Source organism: Ornithorhynchus anatinus, chromosome 2 (assembly GCF_004115215.2).
Source record: "Ornithorhynchus anatinus isolate Pmale09 chromosome 2, mOrnAna1.pri.v4, whole genome shotgun sequence".
Taxonomy (NCBI): domain Eukaryota; kingdom Metazoa; phylum Chordata; class Mammalia; order Monotremata; family Ornithorhynchidae; genus Ornithorhynchus; species Ornithorhynchus anatinus.
The window spans coordinates 88,359,938-88,382,642 of NC_041729.1; the positions used below are offsets into that span (position 1 = coordinate 88,359,938).

Below are 22,705 nucleotides of genomic sequence, written 5' to 3' on the forward strand. Positions count from 1 at the left end.
CTTTCCCATCACATCACTGCCCTGGTTGTCTCATAAGCCTGTAACCTTGGTGTTATGCTCGACTCATCTCTCTCATACAACTATTACCATTACCCTATTTATTTTGTCATTACCCTATTTATTTTGTCATTACCCTATTTATTTTGTTAATGAAATACACATCGCCTTGATTCAATTTGTTTGCTATTGCTTTAGTGAGATGTTCATCCCCTTGATTCTATTTATTGCTATTGTTCTTGTCTGTCTGTCTCCCCCGATTAGACTGTAAGCCCGTCAAAGGGCAGGGACTGTCTCTATCTGTTACCAATTTGTACATTCCAAGCACTTAGTACAGTGCTCTGCACATTAAGCACTCAATAAATACTATTGAATGAATGAATGAATGAACTCACATACTGAATCTGTCACTAAATCCTGTCGCTTCAACCTTTACACATCACTAAAATCAGCCCTTTCCTCTCCAAAGAAATAGTTACTATGTTAATACAAGCACTTATTCTATCTCAAATTGATTACTGCCTCAGTCTCCTTGCTGGCCTCTCTTCCTCCTGGCTCTCCCCACTCCAGTCCATACTTCACTCTGCTGACCCGATCATTTCTCTACAAAACCATTCAGTCCATGTTTCCCCGCTCCTCAAGAACCTCCACGTCTTGCCCATCCACTTCCACATTAAAAAGAAACTCCTTTCCATAGGCTTTAAAGCACTCGATCACCTTACCCATTTCTACCTTACCTCTCTGCTCTTCCACTTTGTTCCTCTAATGCCAGCCTGCTCTCTGTACCTTCATCTCACCTATCTCTCTGCCTACCTCTCTCCCACATCTTGTCTCTGTCCTGGAACACCCCCCTTCTTCATATCTGACAGACGATCACTTTCCCCACATCAAAAATTTATTAAAAGTACGTCTCCTCCAAGAGGTCTTCCCTAAGCCCTCATTTCCTCATAATACTACTAATAATAATATAGTTATTATTATTATGGTATTGTTAAGCTCTTACTATGTGCCAAGCACTGTCCTAAGCAGTGGGATAGATACAAGTTAATCAGGTTGGACACGGTCCCTGTCCCGCATGGGGCTCTCACTCTCCCTTCTGCTTTACCCTTGCACTTAGATGTATGCCTTTCGTTCACCCCTCCCTCAGTCCCACAGTGTACATATCTGTAAATTATTTATATTAGCATCTGTCTTCCCCTCTAGACTGTAAGTTTGTTGTGGGCAGGGAACGTGTCTATCAACTCTGTTATATTGTACTCTCCCAAGGTTTTCTACAGTGCTCTGCACACAGTAAGCGCTCAATAAGTACGGTTGATCGATTGATTGATATTCACCCCCATTACACAGCCGCAGGCAGAACTAGAGCTAGAACACAGTTCTCCAGATTCCCAGAGCAGCACTCACTCCACTAAACCAACAGCAGGTCTAGGGAGCACAGAGAACTTTGTGTTCAGTGCATGTATATGAGCGGGGAAACATGGACTGAATGGTTTTGTAGAGAAATGATCGGGTCAGCAGAGTGAAGTATCAACTCTGCAGCACTAATTCTCAAAGAAAATTTTGTTATCTCTCATATTCAGTTGCCACACTTTGGTGGCCACACCTTTTAAATACTGGGTTGATAATGAAAAATTAACAGAAACCTGTGAAGCATTCACAGTATTTTGAAATCCTCTCTGTTAGATAAGCACCATGGCCTAGCGGAAAGACCTAGTGGCAAGGCCTGGGAGTCAAGAGACTGAGGTTCTAATTTTGGACTCGCCACTACGCTTCTGGGTAACCTTGGAAAAGTAAGTCAGTTAACATCTCTGTGCCTGAGTTTTGTCATCTGTAAAATGGGCATTTAATACGTATTCTCCCTCCCCCTTAGACTGGGGTACAAATGGAACCACAATGTTTACCAGCGGGCTAGGTTGGGACCGTTAGTTACCCCACACACTTTGGCAGTCAGGTAAGCAAACACACATCCAAAAAGCAGCTTGGCCTAGTGTGTAGAGCACAGGTCTGGGCTAATAATTATAATTATGGTATTTGTTAAGCACTTTCTATGTGCCAGATGCTGTCCTACGTACTAGGTTAAATACAAGCTAATTGGGTTGGACACAGTCTCTGCCTCACTTGGGCTCACAATCTTAATCCCCATTTTACAGATTAGGGAACTGAGGCACAGAGAAGTGAAGTGACTTGCCAAAGGACACAGAGCAGACATGTGGTGGAGCCCTTCTGACTCCATAGCCTAGTCTCTATCCCTAGGCCATACTGCTTCTCATAATCCAGGTTGTTCTGGGAGTCAAAGGACCTGGATTCTAATCCTGACTCGTTACTTGTCTTCTGTGTGACCTTGGGCAAGTCATTTAGCTTTTCTGTGCCTCAGTTACTTCATCTGTAAATTGGGGATTAAGACTGCAAGCCCAATTTGGGGCATGGACTGTGACCAACCTAATTACCTTGTGTCTACCTCAGCATTAGTAAGTACTGAAGAAATAACATTAAAAAAAATCCAGGTTTGTCTGGACCTGCCCCAAGTCTTATGGTGAAGAATTTACCCTAGGGACTGGCAAGCAGAGAAGGTTGGAGGTATCCTGTTTGTAATGGGAGCAGAACTCTGAGCCAGATTCTGGTTTCAGTGGTTCCAGGGGCTTGCCAAGATAAGGCTAGCCTAGAACTTGAGTTTTTGGTTGCCCTCTCCTTCTGCTAGACAAGCGTGGACCTGGAAGTCAGCGGTTCTGGTGGATTTTTTGTCAGGAAAAAAAAAAAAAGCACTCTTTGCTGGTAATTACTTCTGCTTATATTATCCTATATCCTATTTCTATCAATCCTGGGGACTGAAGTAAGCCTCTTGGTGAGAGAAAGGATTCCGCAATGATTACTGTCAGCAGACATGGCTGACGGGGCTAAGTGAGCAAGCAGTATAATGGAGGTTAGTTTACGGATTGCCAGCTAACGCTCTGACCCCAGAGCATAAATGAATCAACTCGGGACAGACGTCAGCAATGCTACCTGGAGGGCCACCAGGCTTCATATCATCTGTTTTCTACCAAAACGTGGAGTCTATGATAGCATTACTCAGTCTTCATCCACAGCCAGACCAGAGATGGTGGTTGATTCTCCCTCAGACTACATAAGTAATTAAGCAAGCAGGATCCTCAGTGCAAAAATAGAATCCCAAAATATCTGTCTTGCAGGAGCTGGGCATAGCCCTGCCTGAAACTCCTTTCCTTTGTAGAGTGCTACATGAATTATCTGAAGACCGGAAGTGAAAATAAAGCTGTCAGCTGGGTGCAAATTCAGGAGTCGTTCACCAGTTACTAGAATAAGTGTGATAAACTAAGTTTGAAATTTTCACTCCCAGAATTTCAGCCAGGCTGGATCTTGCCTGGCTAGCCTGGAGTTTATGAGCTATAATCCCCAAACTCCACAACTCCCACTCTGAATTTACGTATTCCTGATTGCCCTTAATTAACAATAGACAGCAGACAATGCTGCGTCGCCTATACAGTTGAGGAAGCAGGTTAACATTTGATTATTGTGACAGAGGAAACACATTTCCTGTAAATTTCCTTTGGCATATAACAGAATATCAGAAACTTGGTTTTCAGAGATAAAAATAAGCAGTGTGGCCTAGTGGATAGATAATGGGCCTGGGAATTCTAATCCCCAGCTCATCTATTGGCCTGCTGGGTGACCTTGGGCAAGTCACTTATTTCCTCTGTGCCTCAGTGCCCTCATTTGTAAAATGGGGATTAAGACTGTGAGCCTTTTATGGGACGGGGACTGCGTGCAACCTGACTATCCTATAGTTATCCCAGAGCTTAGTAACAGTGCCTGGCATATGGTAAAAGCTTAACAAACATCACTTTAAAAAAGCTGACTTGAATCATGTGATAGTTAATTGTCTGTGACTTTCTATTCACCTCCATACTTTCCTTCTTTGCTCCACTGATTTCCTCTGAGGTGTTCTGATTTCCTTCATGGGGATATGAAAAAAGATGACAATTTAAGCCATCTTACCTTTATATGACGGCATTTGCCTTTCTACAGTGGATATTTAAAGCACCTCACCCAAAAAATGCAGGAACCATGTTTTAAATTTTATTTTTGTCAGTTCTGGAGAAGGTCAGAGGAGAGAGTCTAAGGAAACTCTGTTTTCCCATAACCATTTGGTAGGTGAACTGCTTGTTAATTGTTTAAGGCAGAGAGAAGTTTGGGAAGAGATGAAAGAGGCACTGTATTTTTTTTTCACATCAATGATCTGTAAGGTCTGGTGTCTTTGGAAAGTAGGGGAGGGAGGAGGAGCCTCAGAACTGTCCTACTCCCTGGGTCCCTCCTCCCTGCAGAGAATTGCTTTTAAACTTGGTCTTAATGATAATAATAACTGTGGTATTTGTTAAGTGCTTACTATGCACCAGACTGTACTAAGTGCTGGGATAGATACAAGCAAATCGGGTTAGACATAGTCTCTGTCCCACAAGGAGCTCACAGTCTCAATCCCCATTTCCCAGATGAGGTAACTGAGGCCCCAGAGAAGTGAAGTGACTTGCCCAAGGTCACACAGCAGACAAGTGATGGAGCCGGGATTAGAACCCATGACTTTCTGACTGCTAGGTCCGTGCTCCTTTCGGCTGCTCCCTTTATGGTGATGAGATAGAACCAGGCTGACGTGGCCGCTACACCCCAGCCCTCCAACCGGTCCAGTCAGGGAATCTGCCTCAGCTGTGGCACCTGCTGGGAGCTTTATCCTGAGATTTGAAATTCAATGAGAAAAATGAAATAACTTTTGATATTTGAGCCCCCTGTTGGATAGAGACTGTGTCTGATCTGATGGTATTGTTCCTATCCCAGAACTTAGCTCAGTTCCTGGCACATTATCTTGTCTGATGCAGTCGAGTCATTTCCGACCCATAGCAACACCATGAACACATCTCTTCCAGAAGGCCCCCCTCTCCATCTGCAATCGTTCTGGTATTGTATCCATGGTAAACAACAAATACTACAATTACTATCATGATTCTTTGGTTTTGTATGAAATAAGTCCTCATCCCCTCTTCCTAAGGACATGACCCTATTGAGAATGAGCTTTGTGAGCTGTGGAATGTGAAATAAGAAACTCCCTTGGAATTTCCCAATTGAGAAAATCTGCAAAGGTGTTTAACAGGCCTGGAGGCAAATAATTTTCAACAGTAGCTAAAGAAGAATTCTGAAACAATCACAGACACACACACACACACATAAGAAAATCCCAAACGATTAGGAGCCATTTCAACCCAAGGGTCAAGTTGAACCAAAAAGCAGGTCAACCCCTGAAATTTATAAGCAGACTCTCTTTTGAAGACATCGTTTATTGCTTTTCTGTCTCTTGAGAATTAGATAATGAATGACCACAGCTTAGTACTTGATTTGTCATTTTAAAGCTCTTCTAAAATTGCATAGCCTTCAAGAAGTTCCCCTGATTAATCTTTCATTTCCCCACCCGCTACTGTCACATCAGCACTTATGCAAACCTCTGTACTGAAGAAGACTCACTTCCTAGGTACTTCCCAGGTATCATTTATATCTTTACACTCTATATTGTCTCGCTACCTATCATCTTTATAATATCTGTCTCTCCTATTAGATGACAAGCTCTTCAAGGATGTTAACTCTCTTGTACTCTCCCAATCCCCTTCTCAGTGTCATATCTGGGGAGTTTCCAGTACTCTACCAGTCTTGGCTACAGGAGGGAGAGTCAAGCAGAGACATATCCATTCCATTCCTAGCTTGGGCAGTGGCTACTGAATGGAAGGCAATCTGTTAGAAGTCAAAAATCCCCTGTGCTGGGCAGCAGTGGCATGGGAGACAGTGGAGGGCAGAGTCTCGTTTACTGCGCAGAAGGAGGCAATAGTAAACCACTTCCATATTTTTACCAAGAAAACTATGGATATGCTACCAGAATGATTGCAGATGGAAATGGGGCGTTCTGGGAGAGACGTGTCTATGGTGTCGCTATGGGTCGGACATGACTCGACAGCATAAGACAACAACAAACTCTCCCAAGCACTGAATACCGTGACCTTCACCCAGTAGGCTCGCAACAAATACCGTTGATTGACTGAGTGATTCCTTGTCAACTTTCTCCTTTCTAATGCTAGCAAAAGTCGGTCCTCCATCCCATATCAGAGTGTCTCGCAGCAATGGGCTCATATCGGTGACATTCCAGGCTCCAAATTCACCTTATAAAAGTAAAAATGGAAGCAACATACCAATGAGCAACTACCATAGCCTGTCATTCCAAGTCTATCAAACATCTGCGATTCATCACACATTGGAAAAGGTAATTACAGACTGACAAAAAAATGTTGAATTTTTTAGTCCTGTTCCCATTTACCCAACCCCTCTTACAATAAAAATTATGGTATTTGGTGCCCAGGACTGTTCTAAGTGCTGGGGTAGATAAAAGATAATCAGGTTGGACACAGGCCCTGACCTACATGGGGTTCACAGTCTCAGTAGGAGGGAGAATAGGTATGGAACCCTCATTTTACAGTTGAGAAACTTGAGGCACAGAGAAGTGACTTGCTAAGGGTCACACAGCGAGTGTGTGGCAGAGCTGGGATTAGAACCCAATTCTTCCAACTCCCATGACCATACAACATTCCACTAGGCCACACTGCTCCTCACTAGGCCATGCAGTCCCTTATAAGTAAGGTCATTCCCTTCACCCATATCCTCTGAATCAGAGATAAGCACTTCCTCGGTTTCCCTCAGCCCACTCCCAATAGGAGTTTTGTTTTGTTAATTTCTGTGAGTCATTTATTTCTAACCACCCAAAATAAGACACTCAAGGAATTCTCAAACTGGGAATTTTCCTGAAAAAGACACATTTTTCAGGAGGTTTTGTGCTAGTTTTAATGCCTGCTTCATATCAGCTGAAATCATGAAGTATCCATGAAGAATCTAACATCCTACCTTTCTTGCCTTCTCACTTCCTGCCTGCTGGCTTTTCCTTCTGGTTTTGGTTTGTTTGCTTGTTTCCCCGTTAGTTCTTCCTCTCCATTTGGATCCTTTCTCTTGATTGCTCTGGGCCTTCCTACTGTTGGTTTCTCCAGGCCTCATGGGGTTCCCAAACACCGATTTTCCAGACTTGTTTCTCTAATAATAATAGCATGATTGTGACCCATTCTTCCTCCTCCTTAGACTGGAAGCCCCATGTGGGGCAAGGGATGTGTCCAAACTGTGTCCAATAAGAAGCAGCATTTCCTAGTGGTTAGAACACGGTCCTGGGACTCTGAAGGACTTGAGCTCTAATCCTGGCTCCACCACTTGTCTGCTGTGTGACTTTGGGCAACTCACTTCACTTCTCTGGGCCTCAGTTACCTCGCCTGTAAAATGGGGATTAAGACTGTGAGCCCCACGTGGGACAAGGGAATGTGTCCAACCCAATGTGCTTGTATCCACCCTAGTGCTTAGAATAGTGTCTGGCACATAGTAAGCACTTATCAAATACCAAAATTATCATTTTTATTATTATTGTTACTATGTGTCAAGCAATATACTAAGGGCTGGGGTAGATACAAGATAATCGGTGGGAGGGAGGGGCGCTATGCAGGGGGAGGTTTGTGTGTGTGTGCGTGTTTTAATGGTATTTATTAAGTGCTTACTATGTGCCCAACACTGTTTTAAGTGCTGGAGTAGATACAAGATGATCAAGTTGGACACAGTCCCTGTCTTACATGTGGCTCACAGTCTTAATTTCCATTTAACATATGAGGTAACTGAGGCACCAAGACTTTAAGTGACTTGCCCAGGGTCACATAGCAGACAGGCGATGGAGCTGGGATTAGAACACAGGCTCGTGCTCTTTCCAGTAAGCCTCGCTGTTTTTCACTGGGGATGGTTTGGACACAATCCCTTGCCCCCAAAAGTCTAAGTAGGAGGAAGAACAGTTATTGAATGAATCCTCATTTTGTAGATGAGGAAACTGAGGCCAAGATAAGTGGTTTGTCCAAGGTCACACAGCAAGCAGGTGGAGGAACTAGTTTTAAAGTCTAGGTCCTCTGACTTTCAGGGCCATGCTTCTTCCACAAGGCCAAGCTGCTGCTTCCCATCTGTTTTCCAGGGGCCTGGACCTGTTCAGGTGCCCTCCAAACTTCCTGCTCTTCTTTTCTTCACCCTCTACTTCTTCAGTCCCTTTGTGCTCCTTTATCTCTTGGGCCTTCCTATCCAGTTTCTTTCCCTCTCCCACTCAGGGAATTCCCTTTTCATTCTCTCTGGCTGAATCTCAGCTGTTGCCATTTCAGTGTTTCCCTTGAGCACAGTCTTCTTTTCTCCTGCACAACCCACAGTCCCAGCTATTCCCCTGCTCACAGAGCTTCCGCTAAGAGGGCCAAAGTGATTCCAATCCTAACAGGTCTTGGAAAGCTGTTTCACAGACATACAGTTCCTTGGGTCTGGAGGCCTTGCATCTTCAGTAAGTGACAGCCATGACTTACAGAAACAGGATCTAAGGTCTGTTTTAGTGTCCCCTTGCAGTCCCTGTCTGCTCTCTCTGTATATTGTCCTCTTTTAAGTGTGTAAAACAGTTTTCTACATGCAGTGAGAACTCAATAAATATCACTGATTGATTGATTGATTGTTGCCTTTTCCCCTGAAGAAAAAGGTGTATGAAGGGACGGACACCGTCTTTGTCATAGACGATGTGGCGCCATGGTCCAGCTTCTGTATCAGGGCTAAAACCCACCTGTCCTTCTTAGACCACAGTAGCCCGGAAAGCAAGGAGACATGCTCAGCCCCAGTGGAATGGTATGAATTGCACTGAGATCCTTAACTAAGAGCCCCAATAATAATGATGATGATAATAATAATAATAATAATTTTTTTAAACACATGTTACTATGTGCCATGCCCTAGGGTGGACACAAGATCAGTCTAAGAGGGAGGATGAATGGATACTTGATCCCATTTTACAGATGGGGGAACTGAGGCACAGAGAAGTGAAATCACTTCCCCAAGGTCAAACAGCAGACAAGTAGCAGAGAATAGAACCCAGGTCCTTCTGACTCCCAAGATCCGTGCTGAGGTCAGGCTGCTTCCTTCTACCATTACACTCAAGAGAATGGCTTATTTTTACTCAATGCCTAATGCTGTGGCTTTTAAAGTGGTCAGTGGCATTGGCCAGCTTCAGAGATTGTGACCAAATTCGGCTCTGTGGAGGGTCACCATACTTCCTCATCCAGTCTGCCTCACGTTACCAGAATTGCACCAAATAACCTATAGAAATTCAGGATATTTTGAAATTATGCATTTTTATATTTGCAATGCTGGAAACCATTTGAGTTACTTAATAATGATTTAAAAATGACCACATTAACTTCCCTTTCCATCCCTCCCTTTAGATAAGGAAGAAAGGCAGCATTCACAGTGGTTCCAAGCAATCAGTATTTTTGTGGCTTCAAACATTTCTGGATGTCGCTACACAGTTGCAGACAGTGGATGCAGCAGCCTGGTAGAATGAATTGGATCCAAATGAAGTGGAAGATCAACTGGCTTATAAATGACAACATTTCATTTTTAATCAAATCAGTATTAAAACACAGCATTGAAAGGGCAAAATGTGACCCTCTATAGAAGGAAAATTGCTACTGATTGCAAAATTACCATTGCAAACAACTATGAATGGTAATAAAGACAAGAGTTTTCCTAGTCAATGTGTTAAATCTGCCACAAATACACCTTCCAGCTGTTTCCGACACTTTCTCCCCATCTCCAGATAAGTAAGAGGGCTTTTCTGTGCTCAGTAGCATTTACTGAGCTCTTACTATCCTCCTGCAGAGCAAGCACTGTACTATATATTGGGGGAAAAGCATTGGAAGGAGAGAACCCTAGTGAAGCTTGCAATCTACATGCTCAAATATTACATTATTATTCATTTATTGATTCAATTCAATCATATTTATTGAGCGCTTACTGTGTGCAGAGCACTGTACTAAGAGCTTGGGAAAGTACAGTATATAGCAATTAAGAGAGAAGATCCCTTCCCACAACGAGCTCATGCTTCCTATTTGTCAAGCTCAGTTCTATGCACTGGGGTAGATTCAAGTTAAATTGCTTGGCACAGAGTAAGCGCTTAACAAATAGCAACATTATTATTACTAAAACAGACACACTATGTCCTCCCAGCTGAAAACAGCCCCACACCCGGGACGAAGCAATCTGTGCCAGACAGGGCAGCAAGCTGTTGGACCAACCCCGATGCCCAAAATGTCTGGATCTTTAAGGGGAAGCTGCCCTTGAAGTCACTCAGCACTGTCTTGGTTGGGGCAGGCAGAAAATGAGGCTACATGTCCCAGAACTTAGCGAAGAGACTACTTCTCTGCAGTAGTTACCCCAGCTGCCTCTCAGTAATGACCACACCCTCGCCACACACTAGGCCTGGCAGAACCTCATCACATCTGCTGTGTGACCTTGGGTAAGGAACTTCACTCCTCTCTGCCTCAGTTTCCTCATCTGTGACATGGGGATTAAATATCTGTTGTCTCTCCTTAGAATGGAAGCCCCATCTAAGCTTGTGTTTACCCCAGAGGTCAATACAGTGCTGAGCACATAGTAAGCACTTAAGAAAATATCACAATTGGCTACAGCTAACCTGTCCTCTGAAGAGTTCTTCCTAGATTTAGGGTCATGGGTTGCTGCTTTAAAGCCCCTTCTCCCTACAACTGCTCTTTCCTCCTTCTCCTCCTCACCCTCCATTAATCCACATGTGGAAATTAATGAACACTAGTAGTAGCTAATTATTCCCCAAACTCTTAGTTACCACTTTTTTATGGAATTTAAGTGCTTACTATGTACCAGTAACTGTACAAAGCACTGAGATAGATTCAAGCTAATCAGGTTGGACACAGTCCATGTCCCACATGGGGTTCACAGTCTTAATCCCCATTTTACAGATGAGGTAACTGAGGCCCCAGAGAAGTTAGGTGAATTGCCCAAGGTCACATGACATACAAGTGGTGGATCTGGTATTACAATCCAGGTCCTTCGGACTCCCAGGACCATGCTCTAACCACTAAACCAGGCTGCTTCTTGACAAAGTTGTCTTGAAGTAAAGATGGCAATGTAACGTGGTGGATTCACTTCCATTTCAACAAATATATCTTGAATAAAAACAGACTTACAGACTGACAAAAGGGAAAAATCCATTGTTTTTAAAGTGATAACCAATCTGTTGAACGATCAATAGTATTTATTGAGCACCTATTGAGTACTAATCACTGGACTAAACTCTTGAAAGAGTGCAGTAAACAGACATGATCCCTCCTCTAAAGGAGCTTAGAAATGAAGGTGCTGTTGTAAAAAAAATGTAGAAAAACAGTGAATGGGAAACAGAAGTCTTGATGGCTATCCAACGTCTCGCAGGCATAGAAGTTATCCGGTATTGAATCTATCGATCTCTTTTATTTATTGGGTGCTTACTTGGTTCAGAGCACTGTATTAAGGGCTCGGGAAAGTACAATATAACAATATAACAGACACATTCCCGGTCCACAATGAGCTTATGGTTTAGAGAAGAGCTTACAGTCTAAAAGATCTCTTTCTAGATTTCATTTTACTATCCCTGAAAACCCACGCCATAAGTACTGAGTAAGACAATGACTGTTTTTGGAACTCCGAGCTAGAAATTTTCTAGATTGAGAAGTTCAGCAATAACCAGTGTGACATACACAGGTGTGAATGTGAACAGAAGAACAACAAAGAAAAAGTGCATGCATCTAACCATGTATTTGTGGCAGATTTAACACATTGACTAGGAATACTCTTGTCTTTATTACCACTGTATGCTGAAAAACTGGATAAGAACAACATTAAATTTAATTTCAGTATTAATATCATTTCCTGCTCTCTCAAATTCATATTAAAGACAGTGTTTGGGACTTTGTTATTTTTTTTTTAAATAAAATTGACATTTTTGCCATGGTGTTGACTGGTGGAATGAGGGCATTAGGTGTTCTCTGAGGTCTAATATAACTTTTTTTTTAATCCTGAGAAGCAGCGTGGCCTAGATGAAAGAGCACAGGCCTGGGAGTCAGAGGGACCTGGGTTCTAATCCCGGCTCTGCCAACTGCTTGCTGCGTGACCTTGGGCAAGTCACTTAACTTCTCTCTACCTCAGCTTCCTCAACGGTAAAATCGGAATTAAATATCTATTCTCCCTCCTACTTAGATTCTGAGCCCTATGTGGGAAAGGGATGGTGTCCTCTGACCTAATTAACTTGTACCTAACCCACCGCTTAGGACAGTGTTTGCTCCTTAGGAAGCGCTTAACAAATACCATAAGAAAAAAAAAAACCCTCCTGGCATCAGTCTGTGTACTCACACTCCCTGATCAGTTGCATCTCCCAGCAAGATTCCAGCAGGCCAATACTTGCTTAGCTGCTCGAAGATTAATGCCCCGCTCCAGGTCAAAGTTGAGAAGGGCCGAGGAGCACATATGCTTGTGCCTGGTATATTGGCTTCATGGAGCAACAGGACTAAAGAGGACAAGAGAAAGGACACCTAAAGTTCACAGGCTCTCATGAGCTCCTGTTAGCTTGGGGATTAAGACTGTGAGCCCCACGTGGGACATCCTGATTCCCCTGTGTCTCCCCCAGCGCTTAGAACAGTGCTCGGCACATAGCGATTAACAAATACCAACATTATTATTAGCTTTGCCCTGGTACATGAGCCTATCTCATAGAACTAAGGGAAGCAGATAGTCTAGTGCGAGTTAGGAGATCTGGCTTCTAATCCCTCCTCTGCCACTTGCCTGCTGCGTAACTTTGGGCAATTCACTTAATTTCCCTGTCTTTAGTTTCCATTGATAAAATGGGGATTAAATACCTGTTCTCCCTCCTCCATAGACTGTGAGTCTTGTGTTAGGCTGAGTCCGATCTGCATATATTATTCCAGCACCAGCACTTACCGTAATACTTGGTGTATAGTACCAGTAAGTGTTTAACAAATACCAAAGTTTTTATTAGTTTTAAAAGTCAATGTCTCCTGGGGACCAGATATATATTTTTTTTTAGGATTTCTCCTGCATCTCTTTTCATTTTTTATGAGGTGGACCTGAAATGCGACCAAAGTATCCTTTTACATGAATGGTGAATAGTTTTTATAGAGGGCTAGAATTTTAATAAATATAATACCTTTGTATGAGATACTCACAGAAACTCAGAAAAATAAAGAATGACTAGCTATTTCCATCTGTCAGTGTTGACCAAGTTCAATGCTCTTAGCTGGCAGAGCAATATATTATTGCCTCCAATACTGTTACTACTGATGTTTGCATACTACCATCCTCCGTTTTGGAAATAATTTTTCCCAGAAGTGAACTCTCGATCAACTGTATAATGCAAAACCACTTCATAGTTTGCAAAATGCTGTATGATTTCAAAACCGGTATTCCATGCCACCAAGGCCCCAGATTTCCTAATGGAGACTCCAGCCATTTAGTTCTTGAAGATGTGTTCATCCTGGCAGTATCCTGAAACTAATCCAACTTGATGGACGGCGATCCTCGTGTATGACGAATTCCCCCCAAATATGTCATTTTTAAATGGGGATTTTCAAAGTAATTATTCCCTTTATCAAGTCTACTAATGCTCAGGCTTGGCATTTCTAGTGATTAAAGGGCCAGGGCAGGAAGAGGAAGAAGAGTGAATAGAGGTTCCCGTGCGGGTTTTTCACAGGGATTTCAAAATTCTGTCTTGGGCCTTCCCCGGGGGAGAACTCCCACCTCCACTCTACCCAGAGACAACCGAGGAGCTGAAAACCTGGGTTCCGACTGCTCGCCGTCCCCAACTTTGCTCTCAGTAAGGAAGAAAGCCCCAGGTTTTTGGCAGAAATTTGTGATTTGCTTCATCGTCACCCTCTGGTCCATTGTGCCAAAAAGCTTCAATCTTTGGGCAGGGGCTGGGGAATGTTTTGTGCTTTCCCTCCCACTCATTTGCAGTTTACTATTGGACTTCAACAGGTATTGAGGTTCTGCCAAAGTTTTAAGGAGAGGAAAACACCTCTCTGTCCCTCCAACCCAAACTCTACTAATCTCGGCCATACTGCTTCCCCTTCCACCTCCGGTAGTTTCTGCCATCACTTTTTCCCAGAGTTTTTGTTTTTGCTACAGAAAGGACACAGGGCTGGTAGTCTGGAGCTGATTCAGTCCTGGGAGTCTCAACAAGCACATTTTCTCACCAATCAGAGGCTGCTTGAGAGAACCAATCGGAGGAGGGAGCAGGAGGGACAGATCGTAATCAGTGTTTTAAATGGAAAAACCCAAGCAACACAGGTTGCCTGGAAGCTTTTCATTTGAAGTCGTAGATTAGCAAGGCGGAAAGTTATAATAATAATAATAATAATGTTGGTATTTGTTAAGCGCTTACTATGTGCAGAGCACTGTTCTAAGCGCTGGGGTAGATACAGGGTCATCAGGTTGTCCCATGTGAGACTCACAGTTAATCCCCATTTTACAGATGAGGTAACTGAGGCACAGAGAAGTTAAGTGACTTGCCCACAGTCACACAGCTGACAGGTGTTATCTATACCAGTCCTGGCCCTGATTTCAAGGCCTCTGCTTTTTTTGGGTGTTTTCCCCCAAATCTTTTGACAGTTTGACTCCTGAAGAAATAAATGATTCAGGAGATGTGGCAGATGCTGAATAAAACTCAGGCGTGGTTTGTTTTCCTAAATTCAGAGCCTGGAAAGTTTCCCATTCTGATAGGAGATTTTTGTTTATGCAACATGTTCTGTGTGGTTCAGTGCCATTTTGAAAACAGCTTTCCTTCTTTGACACAGCTCAGGAAACGGATTAGACTACTTGCTGAAACTATTGAAAGACACTTCCCTTGCTCTAGGTTACGCAACTGCTAAAAGTAGAACTTTAATAATAATATAATGCTGATACTTATTGCTATATGCCAGACATTTGCTAAGCAGTGGGGTAGATGCAAGATAATCAGATCAGACACAGTTTTTGTTTTGTTTTCTGTGGTATTTGTTAAGCATTTACTATATGTCAGGCACTGTACTAAGCACTGGGGTAGATATAGATTAATCAGGTTGGACACTTTCCATGTCCCACATGGGGCTCACAGTCTTAATCTCCATTTTGCAGATGAGGTAACTGAGGCACAGAGAAGTTAAGTGACTTGCCCATGGTCCTTTTTCACTCAGGACACCCAGTCTAAAATGGAGGGAGAACAGGTATTTTATCCCCATTTTACAGATGGAGAAACTGAGGTCCAGAGAGGGTAGGTGACATCAATAGGAGGTAGGAGAAGAGGGGCAGGTGGACATTCCTGATGTCATCTTGTAACTTGTAAATGCCCAACCTGATCATCTTTCACCTCTCCCAGGGTTTAGTATGATGCTTGGTACATTGTAACTGTTTAACAAATACCATAATTATTATTTCTAAAACCAGTAAGTAATGCTCTCTGTTTCAGTCCCAGTTCAGCTGGACACTGGAGCTTGATTTATTTTCGGGAATAACCTATTCCAACCACCCCCTTCAGGGTCAGACTACTCTGAGGACATCTGCTCATTGTGGGCAGGAATTGTCACGCCTTATTATTGTAGTTCCCACTCCCGTTTGGGAAAATTGCAAAAAGTAGACCACAGTTCTAATGTCCACATTCATTCATTCAATCATATTTATTAAGTGCTTATTGTGTGCAGAGCACCATACTAAGCAATTGGGAAAGTACAATACAATAATAAAGAGTGACAATTCCTGCCCACAATGAGCAGATGTCCTCAGAGTAGTCTGATCCTGCGAGGGGGCATTGGGGTAGGTTATTCCCGAAAATAAATCAAGCTCCAGTGTCCAGCTGAAATGGACTGAAATAAAGAACATTACTTACTGGTTTTGGGAATAATTATATTTGTTAAACACTTACAATGTGCCAAGCATCATATTTAGCCCTGAGATAGGTAAAAGATAATCAGGTTGGGCACAGGTCCCATCCCACATGGAGCTCACAGTCTAAGCAGGAAGGAGAACTGGTATTGAATCCCCATTTTACAGATGGGAAATTGAGGTTCAGAGTACTTAAGTGACTTGCCCAAGATCCCACAGCAGACAAGTGGAGGAGCTGGGGTTAGAACTCGTGTCCTCTGACACCTAGACTTGACATCTGCTTTTCACTGTTGATTCTATCATTAGCACAACTCAGCCCTGCTGTTGGTCCTGTGGAAAGAACATACTGCTCTGGGAAAATGGGGACCTGGGTTCTCGTCCTAGTTCTTCAAGAAGAAGAGTGCCTGCTTGAGCTGGGTCTTTGTGGTGAAGGTTTGTGACCAAAGGAGAAACCGCATGGTCTAGTGGATAGAACACAGGCCTGGGCTTCAGAGGTTCATGAGTTCTAAACCCGGGCTCTGCCACTTATAATAATGTTGGTATTTGTTGAGCGCTTACTGTATGCAGAGCACTGTTCTAAGCGCTGGGGTAGATACAGGGTCATCGGGTTGTCCCACGTGAGGCTCACAGTCTTCATCCCCATTTTACAGATGAGGTCACTGAGGCACAGAGAAGTTAAGTGACTTGCCCAAAGTCACACAGCTGACAAGTGGCAGAGCCAGTATTCGAACTCATGACCTCTGACTCCCAAGCCCGTGCTCTTTCCATTGAGCCATGCAATCTGCTGTGTGACTTTGGGCAAGTCATTTCACTTCCTCTGGGTCTCAGTTACCTTATCTATAAAATAGGGATTAAAACTGTGAGTCCCATGTCGGGCATGGACTGTGTCCAACCTAATAAGCCCGTCGATTAGACTGTAAGCCCGTCAGAGGGCAGGGACTGTCTCTGTCTATTACCCCTTTGTACATTTCAATCGCATAGTACAGTGCTCTGCACATAGTAAGTGCTCAATAAATACTATTGAATGAATAATTAGCTTGTATCTACCCCAGTGCTTATTACAGTGCCTGGAACATAGTAAGTGCTTAACAAGTACCATTCAAAAAAAAAGAAAAAGAGCCAATTAAACTATTCTGTGAGACACAGCAGAGATCCTGTTAAATTTCTGGATCATAGCAGCTGCCAAGGCCACCACCTGCTGGGTCATAGTGCTAAGGCTTAGCTGTGGCACGTTGCTGAAGGCATTTCATCCAAAAAAGAGTCCTGCGTATAAAAAGACCTTTCTTGTTCCCTTTGCAATGTGCTGGCCCTGTCTCTGCCTACAGGCTCACTGCACTGCACTATATCCAGGCCCTACTTGATTGTCAGGGAAGAGAGGGGAGGAACCTGCAAACCCAGGCCCTACAATCCATTCCTTTTTTTGTTTGAATGGTATTTGTTAAGCACTTACTATGTTTCAGGCACTGTACTAAGTGCCGGAGTAGGTACAAATTAGGTTGGCCACAGTCCCTGTCCCATACGGAGCTAACAGTTTTAATCTCCATTTTACAGCTGAAGTAACTGAGGCACAGAGGAGTGACGTGAATTCATCCAAGATCATGCAGCAGACAACTGGAGGTGTTTTGCCCAAGTTCTCAGTCCTGAAGTCTCCAGACCGCAGCTTGTCGGTTGCTCTTGCCGGGAGACAGACATCATCAGGACAACTACCGTTAAGGGAAGGGAAGCGGGCAGATGCTGGGAATAAGGAGCTGGCCCTGGCCCACAGAACAGGAAACTGAGGCCTGCTCTGGTTGGAACTCTGCAGTCTACCCACCATCAGTTTCGGGCTCTCTTGGGGCTCCTTCTCAACTCCCCTCCCAGCCTCACAGCACTTATGTACATATTTGTAGTTTATTTATATGAATGTCTGTCTCCTCCTCTAGACTGCAAGCTCGCTGTGGGCGGGGAATATGTCTGTCAATTCTTTTATATTGTGTTCTTCCTAGTCCTTAGTACAGTGTTCTGCAAACAGTAAGCTCTCAATAAATATGACTGACTGACTGACCCACGGACGAACAAAAAAACAGAAAAAACAACACTCACAACGCAGGGCTGCCTCAAGATAGCAACAGGGTGGAGCCCTGAACAGAGATGATTCACCTTTCAATCTCAAGATTCAAGATGGAAACAGCATGGCTCAGTAGAAAGATAACAGGCCTGAGAGTCAGAGGACCTGGGTTCTAATACCAGCTCTGCCACTTGCCTGCTGTGTGACCTTGGGCAAGTCACTTCACTTCTCTGTGCTTCAGTTTCCTCATCTATAAAATGGGAATTCAGTGCACTTTTTTTTTTTTGGTGGAGGGCATTTATGGTACTTGTTAGGCGCTTTCTATATGCTAGGCACTGTACTGAGCATTGGGGTAGATACAAGAAAGTCATTTTGGACAAAGTCCCTTTCCCATAGGGACTCAGTTTAAATCAGAGGGAGGAGCATTTAATCCCCATTGTACAAATAAGATAACTGAGGCACAGAGAAGTTAAGTGACCTGCCTAAGGTACTGTGAGCCTCATGTGGGGCAGGGAATATGTCAAACCTCATTAACTTGTATCTAGCCCTGTGTTTAGTTACATGGGAAATGCTTAACAAATATAATAATAATAATATTAATTCAAAGGGCGAAGGGCCAGGACAGGTAAAGTTTCTCCCCTTCCTGAGGGGCGGTAGGAGAGAGGGTCCAATCAATATTTCACCAGCCACAGTCTTTCTCCCATGGGGCCGTGTTTTCAGCCAGGGAATACAGGGATAAGGCTACTGGAAAATCAGAAAGAGTGGCAGAGATGGACCAGATGCTCCAGCCTTATAAATTAGGAGAAGATTATGCATAGCCAGCTGTACCATATAAATGCCCAGTTTTTATACTATACCAGAATCCTCTGTGTTCGTCATATGGTCCAGCATCTGGTCAGCCCAGTTCCCGGCTCTCATATATCTATCCTAATCAGGCAAAGACTGGAGAAGGTTTATGTGCCTGCTTCCATCTCAATCAGAAACTCCTCCTGACGTCCTATCTGGTCTCTTGGTAAAGGATTAGCAGACCGGCCCTTTGTACTTTAACCCGCAGTTCCTCACCAGCCTGTGCAGGAGTTTCACAGAGGAGTTCCTTTGGGGATGAGCTGCTTTTGGGCTGTGTGGGGTGGGGGATGAGGGGAGTGCGAGGGGCAACTTACTCAGCATCCGGACAGGATGCAGCTGGAGAAGGACCCCTTTGTTGTGGTTTGAAACAAACAACATAGGCACAGGGCAGTATTGCTTTGTCCTGCGCAGAGAAGAAAAGAGGAAGGACTGCACTGTATCATATTTATTGAATGCTTACTGTGGGCAGAGCACTGTACTAAGCCCTTGGGAGAGCACAACAGAACAGAGTTGGTAGACAAATTCTCTGACCACAATGAGCTAATGGTGGTATTTGTTAAGCACTTATGATGTGTAGAGACCATTGAGGTAGATGCAAGACAATCAGGTCAAATAAAATCCCTGCCTCACATAGGACACATAGTCTAAGGGGGAGGGAGAACGTGTATTTAATCCCCATTTTACGGGGGGAGAAACTCCTGCACAGAGAAGTTAAGTGACTTGTCCAAGGCCACAGAGCAGGCAAGGGGCAGACCTGAGATTAGAGGACACAGAGTGATCTAGTAGAAAGAGCACAGGTCTGGAAGTCAGAGGACCTGGGTTCTAACCTTGGCTCTGGCTCTTATCACTTAACTTCTCAGTGCTTCAATTTCCTCATCTGTAAAATGAGGATTCAGAACCTGCCTTCCGTCCTCTTTAGATTGTGAGCCCCGTGTGGGACAGAGACTGAGCCTTATATGGGAGAGGGACTATTCCTGACCTGATTTGTGCTTGAAATATAATAGGCACATAATATAACCATTATTATTATTACAAAGACTGAGAAGCAGTGGGGACTAGTGGATAGAGCAGGGGCCTGGGAGTTTCAGAGATCTGGATTCTAATTCCTTCTCTGTCACTTGTCTGCTGTGTGACATTGTGCAAGTAACCTCACTTCTCTGTGTCTCAGTTACCTCGTCTGTAACATGAAGATTAAGACTGTGAGCCTCATGTGGGGCATGGACTGTGTCCAAATTGATTACCTTGTATCTACCCTAGCACTTAGAACAGTGTCTGGAATATAGTAAGCACTTAACAAATACCATAAAAAAGACTCTCAGTCCGATACACTTTCCATTTGGCCACAATCTTGCCATTCTTGGGCATTGACAAGAAAGTATTCTCATTTATGATCCCCTGGAGGGGGAGGAGAAAGAGAACAATATGGATTTTATCTTCCTACTTTGGTTTGTCTGTGAGCTAGAGTTCATCGTGGCCTCAGGCCTCCAATACTTTGGTTTCGGTTTACAGATAACATTTTCATTTCTAAAGTGTTTCCACATTACTTATCTCATTTTTCCCTCACAAAAACCCTGAGGGGGAGATAGAAAAGCAGGCATTTTTATCTCCATTTTGTAGAGGAAAAACCTGAAGCCTAGAGAGATTTCATAGATTACAAGCCCCCTGAGAGACAGGGACCATATCTAATTCCCACCTGTATATTCTTTCTCAGTTCTTAGTACAGTCCTCTGCACGCAGCAAGCACTTAATAATTACTATTACTATTTCTACTTAAGTGATTTGCCCAAGGTCACACAGCCGGCTGGTGACAGAGGCCGGGCTTGAACCCAGGTCCTCCTGCTTCCAGGAGAGCCCTCTTCCACAACACCGCTCTACCTCCCCCCTCTGACTCGGCTGCCTCCCTCTCCCGTTTCTCCATGAGACGACCCCCTCCGCCCCTGGGATTCCTGGAGTCACTGCCTCAGGCTTTTGGGGACCTCGGGCTCCATTCTCAGAACTTCGCCCCCACTCCGAGACCCATCCAGCAGAGTCAGTCAAGCAGTCAATCTTATTTATTGAGCTCTTACTGTGTGCAGAGCATTGTATTAAGAGCTTGGGAGAGTACGTTATAACAATATAACAGACGCATTCCCTGCCCACAGCGAGCTTACAGTCTAGAGGGGGAGACAGTACTATAAATAAATTACAGATATGTACATAAGTGCTGTGGGGCTTGGGTAGGGGATGAATAAAGGGAGCAAGTCAGGGAGATGCAGAAGAGAGTTGAAGGAAAGGAAAAGAGGACTAAGCAGAGATGGCATCTGGGGCAGCAACATCATGAAAGGGGAAGTTCTCTGGATCTCGGCCCAAGTCCAGGCAGCAGCCCACCCGGGCCAAGGCTGGGCATGCCTGCCTGGCATACAAGCTCCAGCTCAGCCCTTCTGCCCACAGGAATCTGCTGAATGCCTCCCACCTAGGCTATAGGCTGCCAGGACACAGAGAGCTCTGGATGCTGGGAGGCCAGACGCTAATGTTCAAAACAGCATGGACGTGGGCATGGATGTGGGCAAGGCCATGGGCATGACCGTGGGCAAACAGCAGTTTGATCAGGCTAACCTCATCTACTTTAAACCCTGACTCGGGCCTGATTAGGAGGCATCGGCCTGCCACTATTTCACCACTAGTTGAGCTACATTGTGGGTATGGTATCACCGTAGCAGATGTATCAATAAATCAATCAGAGAAGCAGCATGGCCTAGTGGATAGAACACGGGTCTAGGAGTCAGAAAGACCGGAGATCTATTCTGACTCCACCACGTGACTGCTGTGTGACCTTGGGCAAGTCATTTCACTTCTCTGGGCCTCAGTTCCCTCATCCATAAAATGGGGATTAAGACTGTGAGCCCCATGAGGGACATGGTCTGTGTCCAACCTGATTACCTTGTATCTACCCCAGCACATAGTACAATGCCTGGCACACAGTAAGCGCTTAACAAATACCCTTTGAGACAAATCAGTGGTAGTTACTGAGCACTTACTCTATGCCCAGCACTGTGCTAAACTCTTGGGGGAGTACAATACAGTAGAGTCAGTAGACCTGACGGATGTCCACAAGGAACCTTCAGACAGACATGATGATAAATTGCAGTTAGGGAGATGGCAGATTATAAAGATGTGAACAAAAGGTCAATGGATCTGACAGTGGGGTGAGTATCAGAGTGCTTGAGGGTTACTGATCCGAGGCAACACAGAAGGGAAGGAGAATAGGGTAGGGCAATGGGAGATCAGTTAGGGAAGACCTCTTGGAGGAGATGTGATTTCAGTAGGGCTTTGAAGATGGGCAGAGTGGTGGCCTGTCAGATACGAAGGGAGAGGGAGTTCCAGAGGGAGGATGTGGACAAGAAGTCGAGGTAAAACAGAAGAAGCTGAGGTTCAGTGAGAAGGTTGGCTGGGTTGTGGCAGGGGATTAGCAAACTTAGGTAGGAAGTGGGGTTAGTTAATGCCCACCCGGAATGTTTACTGGTGAACCGATGGGATCAGAATGAAGAGCATGTGCTATGGAGTCAGAGGTCATGGGTCAGAGGTCATGGGTTCTAATCCCGACTCCATCGCTTGTCAGCTGTGTGACTTTGGGTAAGTCTTCACTTCTCTGGGCCCCAGTTACCTCATCTGTAAAATGGGGATTAAGACTGTGAGCCCCACATGGGACAACCTAATCACCTTGTATCCTCCCCCGATCTTAGAACAGTGCTTTGCACATAGTAAGTGCTTAACCAATACCATCATTATTATTAGAACTCCCTTTATCAGATCAGACCAGGGTTGAGTGGATGGCCCGTCTTCAGAGCTGCCATAGCTGATTCACTCCACACACTGCTGTATGACCTAGGGCAAGTCACTTCACTTTTCTGTACCTTAATTCCTTCATCTGTAAAATGGGGAATGAGACTGTGAGTCCCATGTGGAACA

General features: G+C 44.2%; 1 protein-coding gene and 1 non-coding gene across 4 annotated transcripts in view; both read left to right on the top strand.

The window, feature by feature from the left end:
* IL22RA2 (interleukin 22 receptor subunit alpha 2) overlaps nt 1–9,930 on the top strand; it is a 34,214-nt gene extending 24,284 nt beyond the window's left edge. For 2 of the 3 annotated variants that reach the window (XM_029048181.2, XM_029048200.2), the window contains 3 exons: nt 6,126–6,307; nt 8,627–8,775; nt 9,369–9,480. In XM_029048181.2, the coding sequence (XP_028904014.1) occupies nt 6,126–6,307; nt 8,627–8,775; nt 9,369 (332 nt within the window). In that variant the 3' untranslated portion in view covers nt 9,370–9,480. Of the gene's footprint in view, nt 1–6,125; nt 6,308–8,626; nt 8,776–9,368 lie in introns of all 3 variants that reach the window. The other variant, XM_029048190.1, reaches the window with a different exon arrangement.
* Nucleotides 5,658–5,795, top strand: LOC114809285. Its single transcript, XR_003757072.1, has one exon. It is a non-coding gene; the product is annotated as a small nucleolar RNA SNORA7 (small nucleolar RNA).
* Nucleotides 9,931–22,705: the final 12,775 nt, after the last annotated feature.